Source organism: Eublepharis macularius, chromosome 16 (assembly GCF_028583425.1).
Source record: "Eublepharis macularius isolate TG4126 chromosome 16, MPM_Emac_v1.0, whole genome shotgun sequence".
NCBI classification, from domain to species: domain Eukaryota; kingdom Metazoa; phylum Chordata; class Lepidosauria; order Squamata; family Eublepharidae; genus Eublepharis; species Eublepharis macularius.
Window position 1 is genome coordinate 47,248,827 of NC_072805.1, and position 23,282 is coordinate 47,272,108.

General features: G+C 52.5%; 1 protein-coding gene across 1 annotated transcript in view; it reads right to left on the bottom strand.

Moving 5' to 3' along the window:
* PIEZO1 (piezo type mechanosensitive ion channel component 1) overlaps nucleotides 1–23,282 on the bottom strand; it is a 97,698-nt gene that overhangs the window by 10,865 nt on the left and 63,551 nt on the right. Inside the window, exons 11-40 of the mRNA XM_055000215.1 lie at nucleotides 22,731–22,834; nucleotides 22,289–22,549; nucleotides 20,102–20,210; nucleotides 19,245–19,423; nucleotides 18,035–18,183; nucleotides 17,728–17,907; nucleotides 16,706–16,803; nucleotides 16,038–16,201; nucleotides 15,352–15,528; nucleotides 14,568–14,696; nucleotides 14,277–14,477; nucleotides 13,923–14,127; nucleotides 12,815–12,919; nucleotides 12,292–12,445; nucleotides 11,825–12,068; nucleotides 10,985–11,081; nucleotides 9,168–9,336; nucleotides 8,864–8,953; nucleotides 8,175–8,263; nucleotides 7,353–7,424; nucleotides 5,052–5,152; nucleotides 4,324–4,428; nucleotides 4,146–4,182; nucleotides 3,275–3,303; nucleotides 3,055–3,222; nucleotides 2,823–2,947; nucleotides 2,181–2,366; nucleotides 1,639–1,897; nucleotides 536–724; nucleotides 22–259 (exon numbers count right to left, since the gene is read on the bottom strand). Of these exons, the coding sequence (XP_054856190.1) occupies nucleotides 22–259; nucleotides 536–724; nucleotides 1,639–1,897; nucleotides 2,181–2,366; nucleotides 2,823–2,947; nucleotides 3,055–3,222; nucleotides 3,275–3,303; nucleotides 4,146–4,182; nucleotides 4,324–4,428; nucleotides 5,052–5,152; nucleotides 7,353–7,424; nucleotides 8,175–8,263; nucleotides 8,864–8,953; nucleotides 9,168–9,336; nucleotides 10,985–11,081; nucleotides 11,825–12,068; nucleotides 12,292–12,445; nucleotides 12,815–12,919; nucleotides 13,923–14,127; nucleotides 14,277–14,477; nucleotides 14,568–14,696; nucleotides 15,352–15,528; nucleotides 16,038–16,201; nucleotides 16,706–16,803; nucleotides 17,728–17,907; nucleotides 18,035–18,183; nucleotides 19,245–19,423; nucleotides 20,102–20,210; nucleotides 22,289–22,549; nucleotides 22,731–22,834 (4,413 nt within the window). The remainder of the gene's footprint in view (nucleotides 1–21; nucleotides 260–535; nucleotides 725–1,638; nucleotides 1,898–2,180; nucleotides 2,367–2,822; nucleotides 2,948–3,054; nucleotides 3,223–3,274; nucleotides 3,304–4,145; nucleotides 4,183–4,323; nucleotides 4,429–5,051; nucleotides 5,153–7,352; nucleotides 7,425–8,174; nucleotides 8,264–8,863; nucleotides 8,954–9,167; nucleotides 9,337–10,984; nucleotides 11,082–11,824; nucleotides 12,069–12,291; nucleotides 12,446–12,814; nucleotides 12,920–13,922; nucleotides 14,128–14,276; nucleotides 14,478–14,567; nucleotides 14,697–15,351; nucleotides 15,529–16,037; nucleotides 16,202–16,705; nucleotides 16,804–17,727; nucleotides 17,908–18,034; nucleotides 18,184–19,244; nucleotides 19,424–20,101; nucleotides 20,211–22,288; nucleotides 22,550–22,730; nucleotides 22,835–23,282) is intronic.

The window sequence follows — 23,282 nt, forward strand, 5'->3', positions numbered from 1 at the left end:
CTCTCCTCCCACTCCACATACCTTCTGCGGGCTGTTCTTTCTCCTCCTTGCTCCGCTTCTTTGCCTTTCTCTTCCTGAATCGCGAACGGATTCCCTTGGGCTCTGGCTCCGCCTCTGGGCCCACCACTTGTCCTGCTTCGGTGTCGGCTTGTGGCAGGGGCTTGGCCACACCTGCACCCTCTGTTGAAGCCTCCGGCTCCACTTCCTCAGGCTGAGGTTTGGCCAAGACATTTTCCTCATGATCCCACAGACCGTAACTCTAGGAGAAAGAGGAACACAGGAAAAGTACAACAAGAGCTTGCATTTCCTAGATGCGACACTCGGTTCTGTTCTGAAACTGGGAGAAACAAGCACCTGGAGCCCATTGACCGCATCCCTCATCTGCTGCCACGGCTACTATTATCTTCCTAAGTACCACTCTCTGTCACGTGCTCCGCTTCCTTGCCAGGCCCAGCCCCTCCCAGGCTGCTTTCTCAGGACTGGCATTGGACAGGCTTCTAGCCTGGCACATCCGTCCCCGGGCGCTTCCTCTTACCAGGAGCAGGGAACGGTGGAAGAAGAGTGCCATCAACTGGATCAGATCGTACTTGAGGTAGCTGTCTGTCTTCTCCAGACCCAGGATGCGTGGCGGGAAGAAGGGCTTGGCCTCCTGGCGCACCAGAGTGGAGTAGCTATTCCAGGGGAAGAAGCCAAACTGGAAGAGATACTTCACCACCACCATCACCTGCACAAAGGGAGAGGGAGACAATGCACCCGAGCTCCAACAGCTGCAGGGCCTGGGGCAGCTGTGAACACACCGACCAGACTGGCCACCTTCACTCTCCCCACCTCTAGTTACCATCCCTCCCCCCGCTGCCAAATGCTACCAGGGCAGAAAGTTGGCATCACTCTAGCTTTCTCTCTTCCGAACCAGAATGCCCCACTGCTGGCCACAAACAGCACCGACAGACACTGGGGAAGATGGCCCCCAGCTACTACGTTCCTCTGCAAGCTTGAAAAACTGCAGTTAGGAGAGCCAGAACAGTTTCATGGCTAATGTCAGGGAGATCCACGTCCACATCCCCTCTCATCCACGACACCTACTGGGTCACTTTGGGCCAGTCACACACTCTCAGCCTAACCGAGTTCACGAGGCTGTTGAGAGGGTTACAGCGAAAAGGAGGAGCTCCGTCGGGCAACCCAAGCTCCTGGAGAAAGAGCAAGTCGGGAACCACCATGCCAGGACCTGCCGTTCCAAGCTCTCCTTTTCTCCCCCAACAATGAGGCTGCAAAGACTCTGGCAGCACCCCAGGAAAATGTTGGAAATAGCGATGTCTGGTGCACAAGAAGGAAGAAGACCCTTTCCATACAGGGGGCAGCAAGGATCACTTAGTTAGGATAGTGAGGGCTGCAATTCTCTTGTCTCTTAGAAGTCATTTCCTTGTCTTGTCTCCTATTGGGCTAAACAGGGCAATATCCTCCTCCTTCTCTCTCTCTAAGACTTAGTTAGATAGACAGCATATCTCTCTCTCTCTCTCTCTCTCTCTCCTCTTTACTATAAGATATGTGGCTCCTAAAGAAACTCTTTTAACCTTGAATCAGTACTGCGTAACTTCCGCTGTGTTATTTAGCACTCCCGCTAGCAGGAAAGCCCCCCACCTCGGTGTACACGATGGCCGTCATCCAGAAGCGCTTGCTGGGCCGCGGGAGGGACAGCATGGCCCACAGGAAGGTCATCACCGGCAGGACCAGCGAGATGACGGAGGCCGTCACCATGTTGTTGAGGACGATGACAAAGTAGCACAGCAGGTCCGAATGGGCCGCCACGAAGTGGTAGCAAGCCAGCAGCAGGTGCAGGAAGCGGTTCTGGGAGGCGTAGAAGCGCTCCGACTCCTCCAGCTCCTCGAAGGAGACGTGTCTGGAAGGCACAAAACCACGAGCCGGGGTTGCAGCAAGCAAATCAAGAAAAGCGCAGGGCGGGCCAAGCAGCAGGCGGGCCAAGCAGGCCTCTGGCCATCCCCCCGGGGCCAAAGCGACAATCCGCTTCCGCCCCACATCCCCCCCAGCAGAACCACTCTGCTCATTCAGCAACCTCGTATGCCGAGTTATCTGGAATGTAGCACGCTTTACCCCCAAGGGCTTTGCACCGAGACCAGAGGGGGGGCGGGGGGGGGGAGCTGTGCCTCGATCAGGCTCAGTACCTGTTCAGCAGCAACTCACTGGCCGTGCGAGGCCTGGCCTGGGGGTAGGTGAGCAGTTCTTGGGAGCTGCTGGGGAGGAGCACCACATCGTCTCGAGAGCCCAGGGTGGCCACCTGCTCCTCGCTGGCGCTTCGCGTGTCGTAGCCGGTGGTATCAGTGCTGAGCAGCTCAGCCCCTTCGCACCCACTGGGGAGGCAAACGAGGGAGTCAGTGTGCAGTCGAGCAGATGCCCTCTTGTGGGGTGGCTGGCCAAGAGGAGCCCACCACCTTCTGCCTCCTGGAGCTTGTGGGGCGGGTGAGAAGATGGAGAGAGGAAGGGGGGAAACACCCCCACGGCTGAAATATTGGTGGGCTCCTACTCTTCCCTGAAGCTGTAAGTGCGTGCCAATCGAGAGAGACCTAGGTTCAAGTCCCACCATCTCATTGCCCAAGGGCCAGCATCCAAATCTTCCTAAGCCCCCTGCACCAATCCCAGGGTTGAACCTGGGCACCAAAAACACGTCCTGGGTCAAGACCCTCAAGGCCCCCAAACTCTGACGAAGCCCCAATCGCTACCACAAGCCTCACTGGGTCAGAGTGGGGAAGCCCACAGACCCACCAGCCCCCAAGCTTTCCCCCAGCCCCTCGCCCCTATGCACCTGCCTGGAAGCCATGCTGTTTGGAGAATCTGCCACGGTCCCCGGCAAGGCGGTCTCCTCCGATACTTCGTCCACAGCTGCTGCTGGTTGATACAGCTCGTCCAACATAGCCCTCTGCACCTCCTCAGCCTGCGTGGGGAATTGGCACGGTGCCCAGAGGAATGAACCCCCATTCTCATGCGCAACGGGAAGCCCCTCTGTTCTCGCAAGCCCAGCTGTGCCCCACCAGGTTCTACCTGATCCAGCTGTTGTGTGAGCACGTATCTCTCCAGGCGCAGCACGGTGGACATCTGCTCGTGTTCCTTGGTGAAGGCCCGCAGCCACTGGGTCAGCCCATCCACCGTGGCTTGGCACAGCACCCACAGGAAGTGCAGCACGTTCAACACCCGCTGGACCACGTTGCTCTTCTCTGGAGGGAAAAAGAAGACTCTGATGGGTGATTACATTCACGAGAACAGCCCCGCTGGATGAGGCCAGGGGCCCGTCTGGCTCTGTATTCAAATCTTCTGTGAGTTTATTCCACGCTCTTTTAAATAACATCTTTGTATGAGCAATTTTATTTATCGTAATCATAAATTTAAACATTTTTTTTAGTTTTGTTTCCCAGGAAATATCTAGATAATAATTATTACAAACGTTCTTTTTTCTTTTTTCCCATTTTATTTTGCGCTGGGTGAGGTATTTTTGATTTATTAGAGATACTGATGGGAGTGATTTGTATGATTCGTATTACCACTGAGGAATGCCCTTGGGCCGATACGCATCTCATTTTGTGCATACAGAGATAAAATGTACTAATAAATGTGTATATGTGTAAGTTTACTATCTGTCTAGCTGTATAGTACTTATATATTGAACCGCACTGCTGAAGTTTTTAATAATACTTAGGCACTTTTATTTGTTGAATTAAATTGTATACTGGTGTTTTAATTATTTGAACCACGCTTTCAGCTATGCTTAATTCTGTTTTTGTTCCAACCTCTTTGGTTACCCTTTTTCTGTAGGAACGTTGTCCTTTCTCCCCCATAGCCAGCGGCTCAACACGGTGTCTCTGGCTCCGACAGGTCTTTCCCGACACCTGTGACCTGAAAGCCTTTAATTGCAGGTGCCGGGATTGAACTGGGAGTCCTTCTGCATAGAAAGCAGGGGCTCCTACACTAAGCCACGGAGTCCCCACCCAAGGAAACCTTAGCATCGCTTCCTTCCACTGCACCCTGCACCTAAGCACAGGCACCTGGAATGGCTTCTTCCTCTTCCTCCTCTTCCTCCTTCTCTTCTTGGCTACTGGGTCCAGGCAGCTCACTTTCCTGGGGTTTAGTCGCATCACCTGCAGGGCGCAGAAACTGGTCAGATACCCCCCCAGTCTCTCATCCCATCGACCAAGCTTGCCCCCAGCCAATCCGAGACCTCCTGCCGGGTGGCACAACCATGCAAGCCGCTGCCTCAAAGCAGAGCCCCCACCCCCCCAATCAGCAAACGAAAAGGGAAGAGGCTGGGGGGGGGGCAGGAGACTTGCCTTCCGCCTGCTCCAGCACTTGCTGTTCTTTCTCCTGCTTCTGCCGCTCTTTCAGTGCTGACTTGGCATTGGTCACCCAGGCCTGGTAGGCCAGCTGGAGCCGGAAGACAACGAGAAGAGAATGGGGGACAAGAAAGGGGAATTCGCTCACAGAGACAAGGCAGTGTAGGGGTCAGAGTGTTGGGTTGGGGGGACTGCTAAAACCTGAGTTCGAATCCCCACGCTGCTACAACCCTCAGTGGGTGACCTTAGGCCAGCTACTCAATCCAAGCCTCGCATACCTCATAGGGTTGTTGCGAGGATAAAATGGAGGAGGAAAACTATGCATGCCCTGAGCTCCTTGGGAGGAAGGGCAGGATAAAGACGTGACTCTTAGGGACGCAGAGACAGGCTGCTCGAAGCCCCAGTGCTCAAAGGCTTTGCCACTGGTCCTGCAGTAGTGCTAGGGAACAGCATGCGAAGGAAAGGCAGTCCAAAGGACACCTCTGTGCATGTACAGAGAGGGCCATCCCCACATGAGGGAATAACCACAATTTATTGCCAGTGTATGGAAGCGACAAAAGAATTGGAAAGATCTCTCTTTCTGTGCTGCAAGGCCATCCTGTGAACTCACCCGAGCGCAATGGAGGAGTCTGAGACGCTAACCCAGCTTCTCCGCTACACGCTGGATCTTTCCCCTCCCTGCTCCTCCCGCCTGGGGATACTTATTGCTCTCACCTGGAAGGCGCTCTGCTTCGGTGGCCTCTGGTCCTCGAGAACCGAGTCCTCATCCTCTTCGCTGTCCGTCTCGAACAAGAAATAATCCCCCGAGTGCAGCACTGAAACCCCAAAGAGAGCGTCAGGCAGGGACCTCCCCCTGCTCTGGAGATGGGGAGGGAGAAGAGGGGAATGGACACATGCAGGAAAAGGGCCCGGAGGCTCTTGCCACCGATGAGGCATGCAAAGGCACCGAGAGAAGAGCAGCGCTTGGTAAGCACACACTGCTTGGCTTGGCTGGGGACTGAACGTGGGCCCTTCAAACTGGAAGAGAGATCCTTGCAGGGGCAGGAGGACTCCCCTCCCCGAAAGCAGGAGCAAAAATGGACCCTCTTCAGGTAGCAACACAGGCCAAGGCTGCCTTCAGACTGCTGGTGGTTTGCCCCGGTCAAGTTGGAAGCAAACTCAGCTCTATCGGGGAGCAGCCAGAGGGAGAACGACGCAAGAGGCACCCGGCTGGATGAGGCCAAAGGTCCATCTAATCCAGCATCCTCTCCCCCACAGTAGCCATAAGATCCCCAGAAGACCCGCATAAGCAGGAGCACAACGGCCAATGCTGCCGCCTCCTCCTCGGCTGCACGAAGAACCGGAATTCAGAGGTGTACCGTCTCTGAACATGCAGGTTTCCCGTCAGCCATTAATGGAGCTATCCAAACCGTTTAAAACCATCTAAGCTGGTGGTTGTCACCATATCTTGCGGCAGTGAGTTCCACAAGTTAGCATGCACTGTGTGGGGAAAATTACTTCCTTTCAACTGTCCCAAATCATTCATTGGGTTCTGGTATTATGAGTGCAGAAGAACCCATTCCCTGTCCATTCTCTCCACACCAGGCCTCATTTTGTGACCCTCTCTTGTGCCCCCTCCTCCTTTCAACTAAAAGACCTCCAACCCAGACTTGCTCCCTTCACCTCTCTGCTGCTCACTCCCGGCCATGTCACGAAGCCAAGAAAGATGCTGCGCTTCTTGCCGATGCATCTCGCTTCCCAAGGCACGGGCAGTAAGAACAAAATTAGACAAGTCCTCCTGCGCTTCCCTGTATTCCAGCAGAGGCTGTAAGGCAGCTCCACCGAACAAGCCCTCGATCAGTGCATTGAACGTGGTTCAGACAGAAGTAACTGTGCCATCTCCTGCTCTTTATGCATGCATGCACACGTGCACACACACGGGACAGCTACCTTGGCACAACGCCTCTGCAACTCTCTGCAGTTGCTAACTCTGCAGAATGGACGCGTTGGATGCAACCCCTGGACAGTTTGGGTTAGTGGTTGTATCACACCAACAGAGTTAGGGCTGCTCTGGGAGCAGGACAAGTCAGGTTTGGCATGCCTGTCACAGCCCTTCACACCAGGGCAGGACTATACCTGCAGCGTGGGTCAGCTGGGAAGAGTCCCTCTTGGCACCTGTCTCTGTGGAATGGGCACAAGGAAGGATGAGGGGTAGGCCACAGTCGGGCAAGGAGCTCTGTCTTGAACGTGGCAGCCGAGACTGTGCCATGGTGCCCCCAGCCCCCCAAATGCAAACCAATGCCCTCCAGGAGCAACCGTGAACTACGTTATAATCCCAAACTGTCCCAGAAAAAAGACACACACACCCCTCGACAGCAGAGCACTCTGGGACCACCTCCACTAAACTCAGCCTGGCTGGAGGGTTGTTAGTGGAGAACTGAAGCCACCGTCCCTGAATGGCCCCTCCAGGGGCATCTAGCGCAGCTCCACCTTTGTGTGTGTGTGGAATCAGCACGGCTGCTCTCCGCCCAGGGCATTAGGCCTGCCCGAGTATCCTCCACTTCTCAGCTGTGGAAGTCGTGTGTTTTGCAAGTCTGCAGAGGTCGCGTTCGCAGCTCTGGTGCTTTGCCAAGCAACAGCTGAGCCCCAGAGGCCCCAAAGCCTTGAGAGCGACAAAGCTGGAGTATGAAGGGCCCCGACTTGCAGGAGGCCTCAGAAATTACCTCTGCAACACGGCAGTGTGTGTGCTTGCGGCTGCGTTAAGAGGAGCAGGCAGAGAGAGCCCAGACACCCCGGAAGGTCAGAGTCAGTGCAGAGAGACACATGCATGGGGGGGGGAGGGGAGACCTCTCCTCTCCCAGGGACGGAGCAACGAGAGAAGCCCCCAGCCCCATCATGACCCACAGAGATGCATGGAGAATGGAAGTGAGGAGGGTCCGTGATTAAGGATTATCTCGCGCCAGCAGAGTTGAGAGAAAGGCGAGTCAGGTTAGTGCACCCGTTAGCCCTTCAGAGCAGAGCAGGGCAGGGCTATACCTGTGGCATGGTCCAGCCAGGGGCGCCACCAGCGCTTTCTCTGGTGGGAAGGGTCCTTCTTGGCACTTTCCACTGTGGAACAGGCACAAGGAAGCATGAAGGAGACGCCAAGGACAGGCACGAGTTCTGCACTGTGTCGCTGCCAACCGAGACTCTGCCCCCGGTCCCCCCAAATGCCCCCCTCCTGCCACGAATCTACAAGTCTAGACAGACAGGAATGAGGACTCTGCCAGTGAAAAGGCAGTGGGAAGGGGCCACCTCATTGTAGACCCCCTCTGCTGGGCAGATGGCTCTCAGCACCTCTGCCTGCAAACAATAATAGTGCCCAGCCTCACAGGGCTGGTTGTGAAGACACGCATCACAAAGATTTGAAAACTAAAGATACTCTAACACCGCAGCAGGGTTGGGGAAGAGTGCCAGAGCCCCTGGGGCTCAGTTCTATGCATTTTAAATCCTCTGGTGCCTGGGAAACAAAATTCTAGTTGCCTCTGAAAAGTGAAGGTTCCACGTGTTTAAGGATGAAAAGGTGATTTATATTAAAGGGGTCTGCAAAATCCAGTGCCAAGGAGTTCCACGGGTAAATTGTGCTCCCCTTCCAATGCATACACTGTTCTACTCCACACGTGTGGAAGAATGAAGACTAGTCCTGAGTCCCAAATTGACAACAGCCCTTTCCCTTTCAGTTCAGGCCAATGGAAGACAGGATGGGCACGCAGGAAAACCACGCAGTTCTCTTGGTACTTTACCACTCTGACAAGTCCACCCCCCCCCAGAAGTCCCTCCATTCTCTGCCCTTCCCCAGCTCCCAAGGACACTTCCCACCTTCCTGGTCTGCCTCCAGGGCCTCTTCAGAGTCGACCTTGAGCTGTCCCAGGTGGTACTTCTCCTGCTTCGCCCGGATCCGCTCCATCCTGTGGGCGCAGAGCAGCACTGAGGGTGTGGCACTTGATGCCATCAGCCAGACTTCCCAGGATCCCCCCCTGCCCCCATAAGCCTCCATCTCTTCAAGTAATTTTTCCCTTATCAGAGACCAAAAAGAGAACTTGCGTATCCAGGTTTTGCTTCACCCCTTCCCCAAAATGCATTTAAGTGCCTGCAAGCATTTGGGGGAGAGTCTCCAGGTATTCTCGGTATCCTGGAACGTTGACTAGCTCAGACTAGGGCCTCGAGTCCCACCCTGGGACTGGTGCACCCAGCACCTCTTTCCACCTGCAAGCAGGCGGCTCATGACTGCCCACCACCCTCCTGGAAATGCCCACCCAGCACATTAAGATCTGGCTACATGGGCAGATTGACTGGCAGAAGCGGCCAGAAAGCCCCGGGGCCAGCAAAAGAATAGTCTGTGGTTCCAGAAAAACATCCAGCCCTCTTTGCTGCCAGGTCTGCTCTCTAAAGCTCAAGCAAGCCTTCCGGGCAGCTGGGTCCAGGGGCCATCTGACCAGAGCCACTAAGCAAGACAGAGTTTTTCCTCCCCAACCCCAGCTTCAGGACCTGGAGCCTATGGAACTCACTGCCGCTTCAGCTGGACAAGTGACTTCATCTCAGCCCGGCGGTGGGAGCTCATGCTCTTCAGCATCCTGGCCTTGAAAAGTGCAAAGCCCCTGCAAAGAGAGAGAGAGAGAGAGCCCGGGGTGAGCGAAATAGTAACGGGGGTGCAGAGACTTCTGACTGGCAGAGCCCCCCCGCTTCATTACAGGGCTGGCCAACCCCAAAGCAGCTGAATTGCTCAACCAAGACCCTGTTCGGCCCTGATGACGTGTGACTGTGCTGGGGACGCCGGGGCAGCTCTCGGATCGTGCCCTTCCGCTCCCCCACCTGGAGGCTTGCAGGGCCGAGGCTTGGAGATCCGCCACCACGTGCAAGAAGTAGAAGCTGAGGAAGACCCTGCGCTGCAGGAGCAGGAAGAAGAAGCAGATGCTGTCCCAGATGATGCCGGCTTCCTCCACGGGCAGCGCGCAATCCTCCTTCTTGTCCACATCCTTAGCTGGCAAAGAAGAGGGAAGGGGGGGCTCAGGACACAGGGCCTGCTAGCAGTGGGGAATTACACGGGGCTTCTCCCCCCCCACCTCCAGTCATCGTGGCCACCTCCCTCTGCGGTCAGCAGGGACACCTGGGATCTATCTTGGCCGCCGGCCCCCCCCCCCCCACATCCCATTAGGCAAACTGGACTTCCAAAGCCCTGCCAGACCTCTGACACTGGACTTCTCCGGTGTTCTCTCTGTACGTAGAACTGGGGTGTGGGGAAGCTCCAAAGACCCCAATCTTCATATGTTGGGAAAGTCAGAGGCACGGAACGGGCAGCGTCCCAGAGCAAACCCTCGAGTTTATTTCTTTTATACCACCTTTCCCTCAAACGAGGTTTAGAGGATTAAAAATAATTAATATTATATATTAAAATTTTAAAAACTTGCCCAGATATGACTGAGTGGATGAACAAATTGTATGAACAGGCATCTATGGCCAAATTAACTTCTTATATACATAACAGACCCATCTTAGAATTTCCAAAAAAATGAAAAGACTTTTTTGACTACGTGATTGAAAATTAAGAAAAACTAAGAGCAGCTATTATTAAAGTAGACAAACTGTAAAATTAGCATTTTAAAATTTTGAATATAAAATGTTGAGTGTATGTAAATGAGGGGATGGAGAGAAGAAATATTTTGTGTATAATATGCTGTTATATATTCTGTTTATATTATCTTTACGTACTATTATATATTTTGCTTATGTTATGTTATGCATTGTTTACTGTCTTTACTGTTTTCTGTTTATTTTCCCTTTAAAATAAAATTAAAAATTAAAAAAAAACCCTAAAAAAATATTGCTACAATTGAGAGGTCCCATAAGAATACAACCAATAGTAAAAAAACACACAACCAAGTGGCAAAGATTCCATTATACAGCATGGCTAGTTATAGGCCGGCAGAAACAGTTCTACCTTGCATGCTCTGTGGACCTTAGATAGGTCCTGCAGGGTGCATATATTGTTGGACACAGCATTACACAAGGATGGGGCCACCACAGAGAAAGCCCTTGACCTGGTGGAAGAAGGCTGGGACAGACCCACAGGTGACTTTTCAAACAATTCAAAAAGGCTTTTTATGTAAATGGGAGGGCTGTATTGTAAGGAAGATGCTTTGCTAATGAGTTAGGGATCATAGACTTCATCACTATATTGCCTTACATATTATCTGCTGCTTTAAATATGTATTCCTATGTACCACCAGCGCTCCATGTTGTCTAAAGTTAGTCCTAGAATTGATTATGTTCTGCTTCAGTATTTTTTCTACTCTGTATTGGATTCTTGCTGATACTACGTCTTTTGAACTTATATTTATTTACCCTATGGTATTGTTTATGGAAATGTCCTTGATACTGATTGTGCTAATCTCATACTGTGTAATCCGCCTTGAGTCTCAGTGAGAAAGGCGGACTATAAATGACATAGATAAAAATAAATAAGTAACAAAATATTGCGGTTATGGCTGGCTGCAAACCCTCTGCTTCAAGCCATCTTTCTGCTTCGGGGTACTCACAGCCTGACAATGGGACATAACTCCATAGGGAGTGCCAGGCTTGCTTGCTGTCCCCCCCGCCCTTGCCCTGTGCCTCCACCCACAGATACTCACGGTCGTAGTAGCCCTTCACGGTGCAGGCAAGACTGAACAGCTGAATCACCCAGCAGAAGTTGCTCTGCATTTGTTGGACAAAGACACAGGCCAGGAGCTGCCAGGAGCGAAGAGGGAAAAGTCAGACGGAGGAAGAAAAGAGCAGCGGCGGAGCTGCCATCTGAAAAAGCTTAATAAACGAGGCTGAAAACAAACTAATTCTGCACGTAGAAAAGAACGAGAGTCCAGTAGCACCTATAAGACTAACAACATTTGTGGTAGGATATGAACTTTCGTGAGTTACAGCTCACTTCTACAGATATGACTGAAAAGAAAGAAGGAAAGAGACTAATGCAAGGATTTAAATTTATATAAACTTTATTACACCCGGACATGTTGCAATAATCTTGAATGCACTTTCTGTATATTGGATTCATTCTTGTTCCTGAAAGAACTGCACAAATATGTATGAATGTTTAAATTATACAGCACTGGCACTTTAAAAATTGAACACTTTGTGAAGCATTGTTTCATTGTATTCCCCGTGGGCTTGCCCTTTCTTTCATATCACACTTCTACAGATACAGCTACCAAAGAAGTGAGCTGTGACTCACGAAAGCTCATGCCCTACCACAAATGTTGTTAGTCTTCTAGATGCTACTGGACTCTTGCTCTTTACTACCGCTACAGTCAGACTAACATAACGTCAGGAACTACAATGCCAAGACCACGGCAATACAGCCTGGAAAACCCACAACAACCATACGGCTACTCATCTAATTCTGCATGTGTTTTGCAGAATTTTGCCAGCAATGAACCGCAGCGAAGCCCCTGCCCTGTCCGGCCTGCCCCCAGCCATACCGACAGCAAGTTCTTGGCTATGATGACTGTGACGTTGTACAGAATGAGGCAGTCCCACAGCACCAGCCGGGCCTTGAGGGGGCGCCGCAGCAGGGCAGTGCCAAAGAGCAGCAAGTAGAAGCAGGCCGTCAGGTAGCCCAGGCCGAAGATGCTGATGCGGGTGGCGCCCGCAACGAAGACGACGACCAACACCAGCCAGAAGAGGTAGCGGAAGACACACACCTTCAGCATGTCCAGGTTGGACCTGAAGAGGGAAAGGAGAGGGGCTCAGCCGCTGAAAAGGCACACCAAGGACCTGAGCAGTTCATCAACTGTGGAAAGTGCTCTGGCTCAGACTTTGGTGAGTCAGAAAAAGACATCGTAAGTCTCAGTTCTGTGGCCTTTTGCATCCTTCCCATTTTGCAACACCAGCATGCGTTGAATTTGAACATGGACACAAAAGCAACCCGGCCGCTTTCGGAGCACACCTGCAATTGATGAAGTTGGGCACCGGGTTTGGCTTCTCCTTCAGCGGTTCGAGCTGCTCCGAGTTGTCACCAGCTAACCGCTTCCATTCCTCGGTCTGCTCGTCCACAAAAACCTTCCACTGTTGAGAGGCGCAGAGGAGAAGGAGGAAGTCACCTGCAGGAAGCAAAGGCTCAGCACGCATCCTGCCCCAGCAAGGGAGCAGGCTATTATGGCGGGCAGAGTCCCCTCCCTTGCAGAAAGGGGGCAGGGCCCAGGGATGGACTGCCTTCAATCCCCAGAGGTGGGGCCTGGACTAGCTCCTCCCTCTGGGTAGCACAGCCCGTGTGCCACGGCTCCTCCCCCTTTGCGTTAGGGTTCAGCTGTCCATGCAGAAAGAAGGGCAGTCTTTCAAACTATCCCCCTGGAAAACGCTTGTGCGGATGTGTTTGCACACTTTGCTCTCCTTCTGCCTGCCATGCACAGCAGAGGCAAGGCGGCACCCAAATTCGAGGGTCCCGAGGCAGCTGTTTCAAAAAGACTCACTCAGGAGATTGATGGAATTGGGCTTCATGTAGAAGTCAGGGAGGTACATCCATTTGATGAGGACAGAGTTAACAGGGATGGCTTGGCTCCATCTCCATGGGTAGTCTAGGCAGGAATGAAAAGACACCAGCGGGTCAGAAAGGCTGCTGGATACCGGGGAAGGGGGGCTTTAAGTGTCCCTCTTTTGCCTGTACATGTAACAGAGTTGGGGGGATGCCCTCATCCGTTGCTCACATTTAATCACAGCCTGGCTGCAATTTTTGCCAACCCCGGGGGGGGGGGGGGCGCTTGGGACTCAGAGTCACCCTTGCCACCTCCTGTAGACAAACATCTGGGCAGCTGTGCTGTGTGTGATGCCCTCTGGACCAGCTACTAGAGTACCTTTCCCCAAACGTGCGCAGGAAGAAGTGGCTCCCAAGAAGATTTAAGGTAACATGGGCCATCCGAAAGGAGTCTGACATCAGATGCAACCGAGCTTCTAAATGCTAGACCGCTAGGTGGTGTTGTAGGTCAGTATCCAGCAGATTGGACACTGCAAATCCTCACCCCTGAATTGCCACGTGTGTCAAGGGAAGGGCCAAGGAGAGCTCTCTCCAGCGAGCAGCATGCCGTCTGCCTCAAGGGGCTGCACAGAGATGTGGAATGCTGTGCCATGTGCAAAGCACTGCTTGGAACCTGTTCTATGCGCTCTGGCTATCCTGCCCTGGTTCCCCCGGCCCTCTGTGGTCCCCCCCTTTTCACTTCCTTCCAAATGGCTCCCTTTTCACCCTTCTGCCCAATGCAAAACCCCCGACATGTTTCTGCAGCTGCTCACACTCAGCAACGGGCCCCTGGCAGGAGGATTCTGAGAGTGGGCTGTCACCGAATCGTTTCCCCGGGACCAGCTGCTGAAGGGAGACTTCGCTTTTGCGGAAGGGATGGTCATCAAACGGGGTTTGCTTTCTTGACAATAAGAAGCCACCGAAACGCGTTAGGGGTTTCTTGCTTGGCAGCAGAAGACCCTTCGCGGCTAACAAAGGTGTGTTGACTGCCCCCAGAGAAAGGGGCTGCCCCAGGGGTATGGCTGCCTTCATTCTCGAGGCCCACAGTGGCAGAGGATGTGGCTTACCAATGCAGAGTGCTGGAGGGATGCCAACACAGAGGAGGTACTGGAAGATCAGGAAGAGAGCCAGAAAGAGGCAGTACTTGGGCCAGAGCCGGGCAATGGCACGACGCCTTCGGCGTGTCAAGATGACGACCAGCCAGCAGCCGTGAAAGATCACCATGAAGTTCATGCGCTGACCAATCACATTCACCGTCATCAGGAAGCAGATCTGGGGAGGAGAAGTTGGAAAGGAAGAGGAGGGGGCTCCAGTAACGGTAGGAGGGAAGATTGGGGGGCGGGCATCCCAGGGTCTGGAGACCTCCCTCCCACCTGGGACACCTTTGTGTCCACCACCTTGACCCCTCCCAGCTCCCTCACCTCCAGGCCAAACTTGTAGAAGAAGTAGTTGATGAAGTATTTGATGCAATGCAGCAAGCCATGGTCCAAGGTCTGCCGCGTGGCGCCCTCAAAGACCGTCTGGGTGGGCGGGGGCACCAACTGGTGTTGCCTGCGGAAGTATTCCTGCTGCCGGTACACCACGGCCTCGAAAACCAGCAGAACCAGTACCTGCAGATGGTTCTGAGAGAGGGAGGGGAGATGGGTCAGCAGGCAGATTTGGGGGGGGGGCACAGAGGAGGCTGCCTGAGTCCCACGGGAAGCACAGCTCACCTGGATGTAGCCCAGGTTGGGGAATCCTTTGCGGATGCCAAACCAGTTGGCCGGATCGACGGGGCCCTTGTAGAGCGTGGAGTTCCCGATTTCCTCTGGCAGGAGGTTGGTGCTGTTGGGAGCCGTTGGCTTGGAGGAAGCAAATCACATTTCTCTGTCAGACACTGTGAACTGGCAACCGTTTAGAGCTTTAGAATGGTGCAAAGCGCTTCATGCAGCCGACCGCTGTGCTCCAAGGGGAGCCTTCCTCCATCCCAAGCACTCTTCCTCTGGAGGAAGGTTCTTTGTGTGGGACTAAGAGCCAAGCTACAAGTGACGCCTGACACAGGTTGGACACTTGTCAGCTTCCCTCAAGTTTTGATGGGAAATGTAGGCGTCCTGGTTTTACAGCTTGGCTCTCCATTACAGCTGCAAGACCAGGATGTGCCTACATTTCCCATCAAGACTTGAGGGAAGCCGACGAGTGTCCAACCTGTGTCAGGCGTCACTTGTAGCCCGGCTCTAACTTAACTGAGCAGAACAGCAGAGTGCAATCCAAGGGGGCATCGTTCTCTGGAGTTTACCTACACTGCACGAGTGCCAACTCTGCTCAGCGTACATGGTGCACACGCACACACCCCCCATATTTTGTTCTCCCAACAGCCTCTGGGGGTAGGTTAGCCTGAGAGCATGCAGCTGGCCCAAGGACACCCGGGGAACTCTGTGACATTGGAGTGCGGCGCCGGCCCAAGTCTAACTCTTCCACCCCAGTGCAGCAGACGCACTTCTGGTCAACGCCCCCTACCCGGGTGCAGTTGCTGGCGTACTCCTCCGGATCGACGATCTTCAGCTGGTACAGCATCTTGCAGACAATGAGGATGCAGACCCAGACGGTGGAGAGGCAGGAGGCCACGTGGCGGAAGCGGCTGCAGGGCACGGCAAAGGCCCACAGCACCACCAACAGGAAATTCATCACCGACACCTAGACGAGAGGTCGGGTTGTGACGGCCGGGGCTGCGAGCCCGTTCCCGTCCCTGGCGCTGCACAGGATCCCCCGTACACTCGGGGCACAGTTCCACACCCAGCATTCCTCCGTTTATTTTTAAAAGGCAAGCTGCTAGCGCTCACGTTGCAGAGGAAAGCGTGACAACACGTAGTGGCTAGGCAGGCTTGAGCGGCCAGCAAAGGGGGGACTTCAGTGCTTCGTCTGGCTTGCGATCCCTTCCTGTGATCAGCACAGTTTCCGCCCTCCTGCAGAGCGGGGGATTAGACAGCCCCCCACCCCGCAGCGTGGCAAGCAACAGAACAAAGGGAGTCCAGAAGAGAAGCCCTGGCACTGCTGCTGCACCTGCCGCAAGCGAGGAATCACAAGAAATGTCTTGGAAGGTCCCCGAGCCGGATTTGTCCTGGGTTCCCACGAAAAACCCTCTGGGGTTCCCTCAGCCCCCTTCAAGAAAGCCTCCCCGCCTCCCGCCTCCCCTGTAGCCTCACCTCCTGCAACGCCACCCAGACGATGTAGAGCGCCACCAGTTTGAGGATGTGCAGTTCGAGAAGGCGCAGCAAAAAGACCTGAAGGCGGCTGACGACGTTGGAGAACTTCTGGCCAAGCACCATCAAGCGTTTCAGCACCAGGCCCCACTTGCTGGGCACACGCTCTGCAGCAGAATGAGATGCGCCGGTCAGAAACATTTTATTTGTATGTGGACAGGGGTGTGTGTGCGCACGTGTGCGTGCACGCGAACATGAAAATCCTCTTGGGATCGCACCGGTTAAGACACAAGTGGCTAAATAAGGCCCCGCAGGGCACCTTTAAGGGACGAGGACCTCCCTGCAAACTGGCTAATTTGTGCACACCGGCACTTGCCCCTCTTTAGTGGACTACGACGGGCAAGGTTCGCCCTGTGCGTGCTGCGTTCAGAAAACCAAGGACCAGCCCCGGAGTCCAGCCTGCCCAACCTGCTGAGAACTCAGCCCCTCCTTCCATCTTGAGAGGAGAAAATGGAAGGACCCCAAGCAGTGCAGTCCACCGAAAAAAGGAGCAAATCTGAGCCACACGGCAAAAAGAAGAACGAAAGGCGTCTGTGGGTGCCGGAAATTCTGGGCAAATAGGCCCTTTTCTCAGCTCGGTCCTCCCATCCTTTTGGGGAAAGCTGGTTTACCTTCAGATGCAGTAGCAGCAGCATCTTTGGCTTCGTGGCCTTCGGCCTCTCCGTCCTCAGGCGGTAAAAGAGCACAACTCCCACTAACCTCTTCATTTCTGAAAACCACAAGAAGGGCAAATTACATCGGAGCCAGCTGGAGACGGACAAAGGGGGATAAACCTGATCCCAGGCAAGACAGAGGTGATACTGGGAGGAGGCATTAAGGATTGGCTGGCTGGGGAAATGCCCTAGAGATGGGGTTCTACTGCCCTTGAAAAAAAACCAGGCTCAGAATTTGGGATCCAGGCTTGCTTTTGGAATCTCAAACAGCCACTGTAACTAGAGGACCCCCCTTTATACCACCATAGGCTGATCTGCCAGCTTCACCCACTGGAACGAAAGGATTCTGAGCTGTCATTCACACCTTGATGGATTCTAGACTGGACTACTGCAACACACTCCGCATGGGGCTGCCCTAGAGGACTGTCCAAAAACTTCAGTGCCACTGGTCAGGTATTTTCAGGAGGGAACAGAACGGAACATATTATATCTTTGTGGATTACGATGATTGCTTCTACATTTCCAGGCAGAATCCCAGGCGCTGATGTTGCCCTTTAAAGCCGTGAACGGTTTGGGTCCAAGGCAGCAAAAGGAAACGAACTTCCTTGCTTTTACAGGTCTGCCCGCGAGGCCCTGCTCAGGACGCTAGGCTGGGCTCTATCGAGAACGGCTTGTTCTTGATAGTTTTTTGCCAAGCATCTGACACGAAGTTGTTAACGTTTGAGCCATACTTATACTACTTACTTCTAGTTTAGTGTTTTAGAATCTGTTTGAGACCATGTGGCAGCATATAAATATTGTAAAATAAATAGATTGACCAATTGATTTCAGAGCAGAGAACGTCAGCCAGGGGAACTCCTGGAGCTAGAGAGAAAGGGTCCTCCTCAGCATTTAGGGCAAAAAGCAAGGGGCTTAAAGGCTCCATCCAACAATAATCAGACCCTGGATCACATTTCTGCTCCAGGGCTCACGCTACGTACCCCGAGTCCTGTGGGTCACGCAGCTCTGGTGCAGCTGCACGCTCCAGATCAGTGATGCGCATGAAGGGGCGGTGGAAATAATGCAGCTGCAGGATGCAGGCCAGCAGGAAGAAGCCCGGGATGAAGATGCTGGAGAACAGCTCGGTCACGGTGAACTGTTCCAGGCCCAAGTCCCCTAGCCTGTGCGGGAGGAAGCAGAGGGAGAGATCGCTGTGGGAGAAAACCCAGAAAGACCCCCAAACCCCAAGCTCCCTCTTCCCCTCGTGCCTGTGTGGCAAGCAGCCCCCAAGGGCGCGACTCCACTCACTGCTCGTCGGTAAATCCTGTTAGGTTGCGCCAGTACATGGGGAAATCTTGAAACTGGAAGGTGTAAACGGCAATGAGCACCAACATGGTGTAGGCCACCACAAGCCACCAGAAGGCCTTCAAGAGCTTGCGCCAGAGGCTGTAGTACACCTGCAGAGGAAACGGGTTGGAACAAGAGTCTGGGTCACTGCTGCCAAGCCAAAGTCCCACTTCCACACTCTCTTCTAGCCGGCCGCCAAAAGAGCCAACGAGTGCTATTTCCTATTTCATCCTTTCAGGCAAACCCAATCTCATCAGATCTTGGAAGCTAAGCAGGGTCAGCCTTGGTTAGTAATTGGATGGGAGACTTCCAGTGAAGACCAGGGTTGCAGAGGCAGGCAATGGCAAACCACCTCTGTTAATCTCTTGCCATGGAAAACCCCAGCAGGGGTTGCCATAATTCAACTATGTCTACTACCATCACTGAACTCCTAATAGCTCAGTGCAGGCACTAAAGAATATCAGCCAGAATTCATCTGTGACCAAGGTCATTTGGTATGTAGCCATTGATTCTGATCTCATCAGATCTCAGAAGCTAAACAGGGTGGGCCTTGGTTAGTAATTGGATGGGAGACCTCCAAGAAGGACCAGGGTCACTATGCAGAGGCAGGTAATGGGTAAATCACCTCTTTTAGCCTCTTGTCTTGAAAATCCCAGCAGGGGTCACCTTAGGTCAGCTATGATTTCCTACATTGTGCAGCGGGTTGGACTGGATGGCCTTGGAGGTCCCTTCCAACCCTATGATTTGACAGCACTTCCCACCACCACCATTTTATCCTCATAACAACCCTGCAAGTTAGATTAGGTGGAGAGAATCCCCGGGCAAAGATCAACCAGTAAGCTTTATGACAGAGTGGGGGTTGAACCCCAGGTCTCCCTGATCCTAATAAGGCAAACCACTAAATCACACAAGCTGTCTGTGTAACAGCCACAAACAAACCACTGGCTGCCTAGACTGGGCAGGGAGCCCTGGAAAAGATGATGCACCCAGAAAAGATCTTGGACATCTGTTGAGGGTTCTCGGGGGCTTTAGTTTAACTTGATGGGGGCGCTTCTGAAAAAGTCTGGGCACACAGCAGACCTGAGTCTGGCTCGTCCCCCTGCCTGGGAGGCTCCTGCTGCTCTGCCCTTCCCTGCTGTTTTCTCCACACCAAGCCCGCCTGAACTCTAACCTGGAAGACAGTCAGGCAGAGAAGGAAGAGCAGCATGTAGACGATCTTGTACACCACCAGGCGCCCGGCAAAGCTGACGACGATGAACATGCCGGCACAAACCAGTATCCAGAACTTGGCGAAGAAGCCCGTCACGTAAGCCCCCAAGGTCTTCAGCACGTTCCGCTTGTGGCCTGGCCCTGCAAGGGAGAGAGAAATGGCCTCAGTGTCCAGATGTGTACCGCGAGGTGCTGACCCAGCAAGACCCTCACTATGCACCCAGGATAATGTGCCACTTCCTGAAGCACACGCCCTTAAGCCTGCCGCCAGCACAGAAAATATCCCCCCTGCACACACACCCTGCTCTGGATCCCCCACCTCTGAGCGACTGAGGAAGGCTCACCAGAGCTGGATCTCCGGGCCTGTCCTCGGCAGCTGGGGGAAAGGATATGGGAAAATTTGCCTCTCTCTGACTGTGCCCCGGCTGGGACAACATCTGGAACAGTGCTTGCTTTCTGGGTCCCAAACTCAACAACATTCCTTCCGGACTGGAAATTCTAGCACACAACTGCAGGTGCTGAGGCCCTGCTGGGATTACCAGCCCATCTTGCACATGCTCAGAGGTACCCTTTAAATGCCAGGCCTGAGAACCTGGCATTGAACTTGGCGAGCTCCAGCCAGGCCCCAGCAGCCCAGCAAATTGTCCGGGAACCTCAGTGCCACGATAGCATTACTGAAGCTAAGCAGGTGTGGTGCTGAGAACTAGTCTGGATGGAAGGCCACCAAGAGCCACGTGCGAGCAGGACAGTAGATGAGAACGAGCAGTGATAAAACCCACCAAACCCCAGGCCTGTCAGCTTTGCCAGATTCCAGCTCACCTGAGTCTGACACAGTCACCTCCACCAAGGGGGCAGGGGGGGCCTTCTTCAGCAGCTTTTCCTTCACAAACTGCCGCAGCAGCAGCCAGAAGGTCAGGGTGTAAAGGAGCTGCAGACAAAAACAAAGCGTGTATATGTCAGACTGGCACCATGCAATGGAACTGCACTTCTGCAAACGGGCAGGCCCCTGGCCCAGGAGTTGGTGCATCGTCGTGCGCAAATCCAAAACCCACCAATGCAGGAAATAAGCCTGTCAAGAACAGTCAGTAGATTCTGCCGCATGCACCGCTACAGTTATCTGCATTTCTCTGCTGAAACATCTGGGCAGATGTGAAGACACCAGTAGCCACAGGAGAAAATTCTCCCTCTCTACCTTATCCTACCAAGAAAACGTGTATGGACACACAAAATGCTTTGTTCAAACTGAGGTTTGTGTAACGATCTCGGCTTAATCTCTGTGGCAAATCCTGGTTTGTGCATAAACCTCAGTTTGACTACTTTTTGCCTCTGGTCTGTCTTCCAGGAGGGAGTTCTTCTCTATATAGCTGTCTCTGTAGGTAGGCAGCAGCTAGGGTTGGTGTGAACTCAAAAAACTGCTGTTTAAGAATGCAGGCACCACACTAGTTTGGTGTAGTAGTTACGAGCGCGGGACTCTAATCTGGAGAGCCGGGTTGGATTCCCCATTCTTCCACTTGAAGCCAGCTGGGTGACCTTGGGCTAGTCACAGCTTCTAGGAGCTCTCTCAGCCTCACCCACCTCACAGGGTGATTGTTGTGGGGATAATGATAACATACTTTGTAAACCGCTCTGAGTGGGCATTAAGTTGTCCTGAAGGGCGGTATATAAATCAAATGTTTATCATCATCATCATCATCATCATCACAAGACCCACAGTTAGTCTTGTCTGTGCTAATCAAAGCAGCTACAGCCCCTTTTTCGAAATCCTGGTGTTTGTTTTTTTTAGAAAATTTTTATTGGTGAGTATACTTTTCAAATTCAATACATACATTCCCTCAATATCTAATTAACCCTACCCCCCACCCTTTTCCTCCCCCCTCTCTATCGACTTCCAACAGCTTTCCAACCCTTAACCCCTCTTATTACTTGATAATTCCCTTAGTCTAAGCACATTCTAATTTTTTTTCAGGTATTCTATCATATATATCAAATATCCTATCAATATAGCATGCTTCTATCAATTATACTATCAAATATTCTATCAGTGTAATATACACCTATCAATTATACTATCAATATAGTATAAATCTTATACCCCTCAATATAGCAGACCAGTATAACATAACATAACATAACATAACATAACATAACATAACATAACATAACATAACATAACATAACATAACATAACATAACATAACATAACATAATATATAACAAAAGTCTTAGTTTAAACATATTCTATTTCTTTTAAACATATATTCTATCAAATATACTATTGTCATTATAATATGTATTAACACCCCTACTGTGCGCCCTGCCACCAATGTGGCACCGCACACAGCACCATACTGCACATTCATTATATAATATACAATCTGATCTACCAACATAATACTATATATAGTATGCCCCATCAGTATATTTATTTAACTATTCCCTTATTCATATACTCTGAGAAAGGTATTACTTATCGTAACCTATCTTATTCTTTAAAAAATCAGTTCTAAATTTCACCCCTCTTCTGCTATGTTATAATCCAAGCTTAGATTAAAATAGATATAAATTCTTAATAGTAAAGTCACTTCTCTTTTCTGTTTAAAATGTCTTATTTCAAAAGTTCTCAAACTGCCACAGTTCTCCTTTCACATCCCATTTTTTTTCCAAAAATTGTTTCAGTTTCGCCCAGTCCGCCAAATACTGTCCCGGATCCAGGTCTTTGAGTTTTCTTGTCATTTTATCCATCTCTGCCATGTACAGCAATTTGTAAATCCAGTCCTCTACAGTAGGTACTTCTTGCACTTTCCATTTCTGCGCATACAGTAATCTTGCTGCATCGAAATCCTGGTTTGATGCCAGCCAACAAACCCCAGTTTACTGAACCACCTGCATTCAGACATCACAACTGACCAGGTTTGAGCAAACCACGGCTTCTCCTGCGATGTCTGAATGCATCCAGAAAACCAAGCTGGGGGGTGGGGGGATCAGGCAGCCCCGCATGAGCCTCACCTTCGCTCCCAAGGTCAAACAGGGGTAATCGGGTCGGGCCAGCCCCAGCTGCTCCAGCCTCATGAAGCCGACCTTGGTGGGCAGCTCCTTCTCCAAGTCCATGCCCCAGACGTACTGCAAGCTGCAGAGGGCAATCCCGTAGAGGAGGATGAAGGGGGAGCAGAGCATTGCAAAGTGGTGCCTGTTGCGCACAATCCAGATCAGGCATGCCCAGAGGAGCAGCACAAACGTCAGCCAGCTGTGGTAGGTGATGCTCCATACCTGGAAGGGGAAGCAGAGGCAGGCGGTGAGTAGACTCCACCTGCCGTAGGAGCCAGGAATTCCCAGGTGATAGCCCTTGGGCAGCAGAGTGGGGAACAGCCCTCTGGCCTCTCATTCCCTGAGGACCAGGCTGGGGCATCCTCCCTGAAACCCCCCCACACAGGGCACCTCTGCCTCTTACCATCATGGCAATGAGGGCGCAGACGTAGCTCTGGGTCATGACCACGTGGCCCAGCGACTGCAGCAGCTGCTTCTCCTTACGCCGCCGCTCGCGTTTCCTGCCAGCTGCAAAGAAGATGTTTATAGTATTTCTCATCTCTCTAAGCAAAAAAGGGCTGGAGTGGGGGGAGCAGTTGTATAACCCAGGCCCAATCCCAGCTCCAGATAGGCAAATTTCTTTTACTTGCTCCCCCAAATACACGTGCTGCCCCCATTGCACTGTCCCCCCCCCGCCCTGAGGAGTACCCAGTTCCAGCTGTTGTAGGTGGGAGAAGAACTAGGCGAGGGTCCAGGATTCTCTCCCCAGGAAGCAAGGCAGGCTAGATCAGGGGCAGGAAAAACAGGCTCTTGCTGGCAGCATCTGGTCTAAAAAGAGCTTCTTGCCAGCTTCCTGGGAGGGCCACGAGACCAAAAGTCCACCTGCCCTAGCATTCTGTTTCCAGGCCTGACAACTTGGGAAGCTCATGAGTTGTGTATAATGGAGGGCCCCCCCGCCCCGGCTGCTCCCAGCATC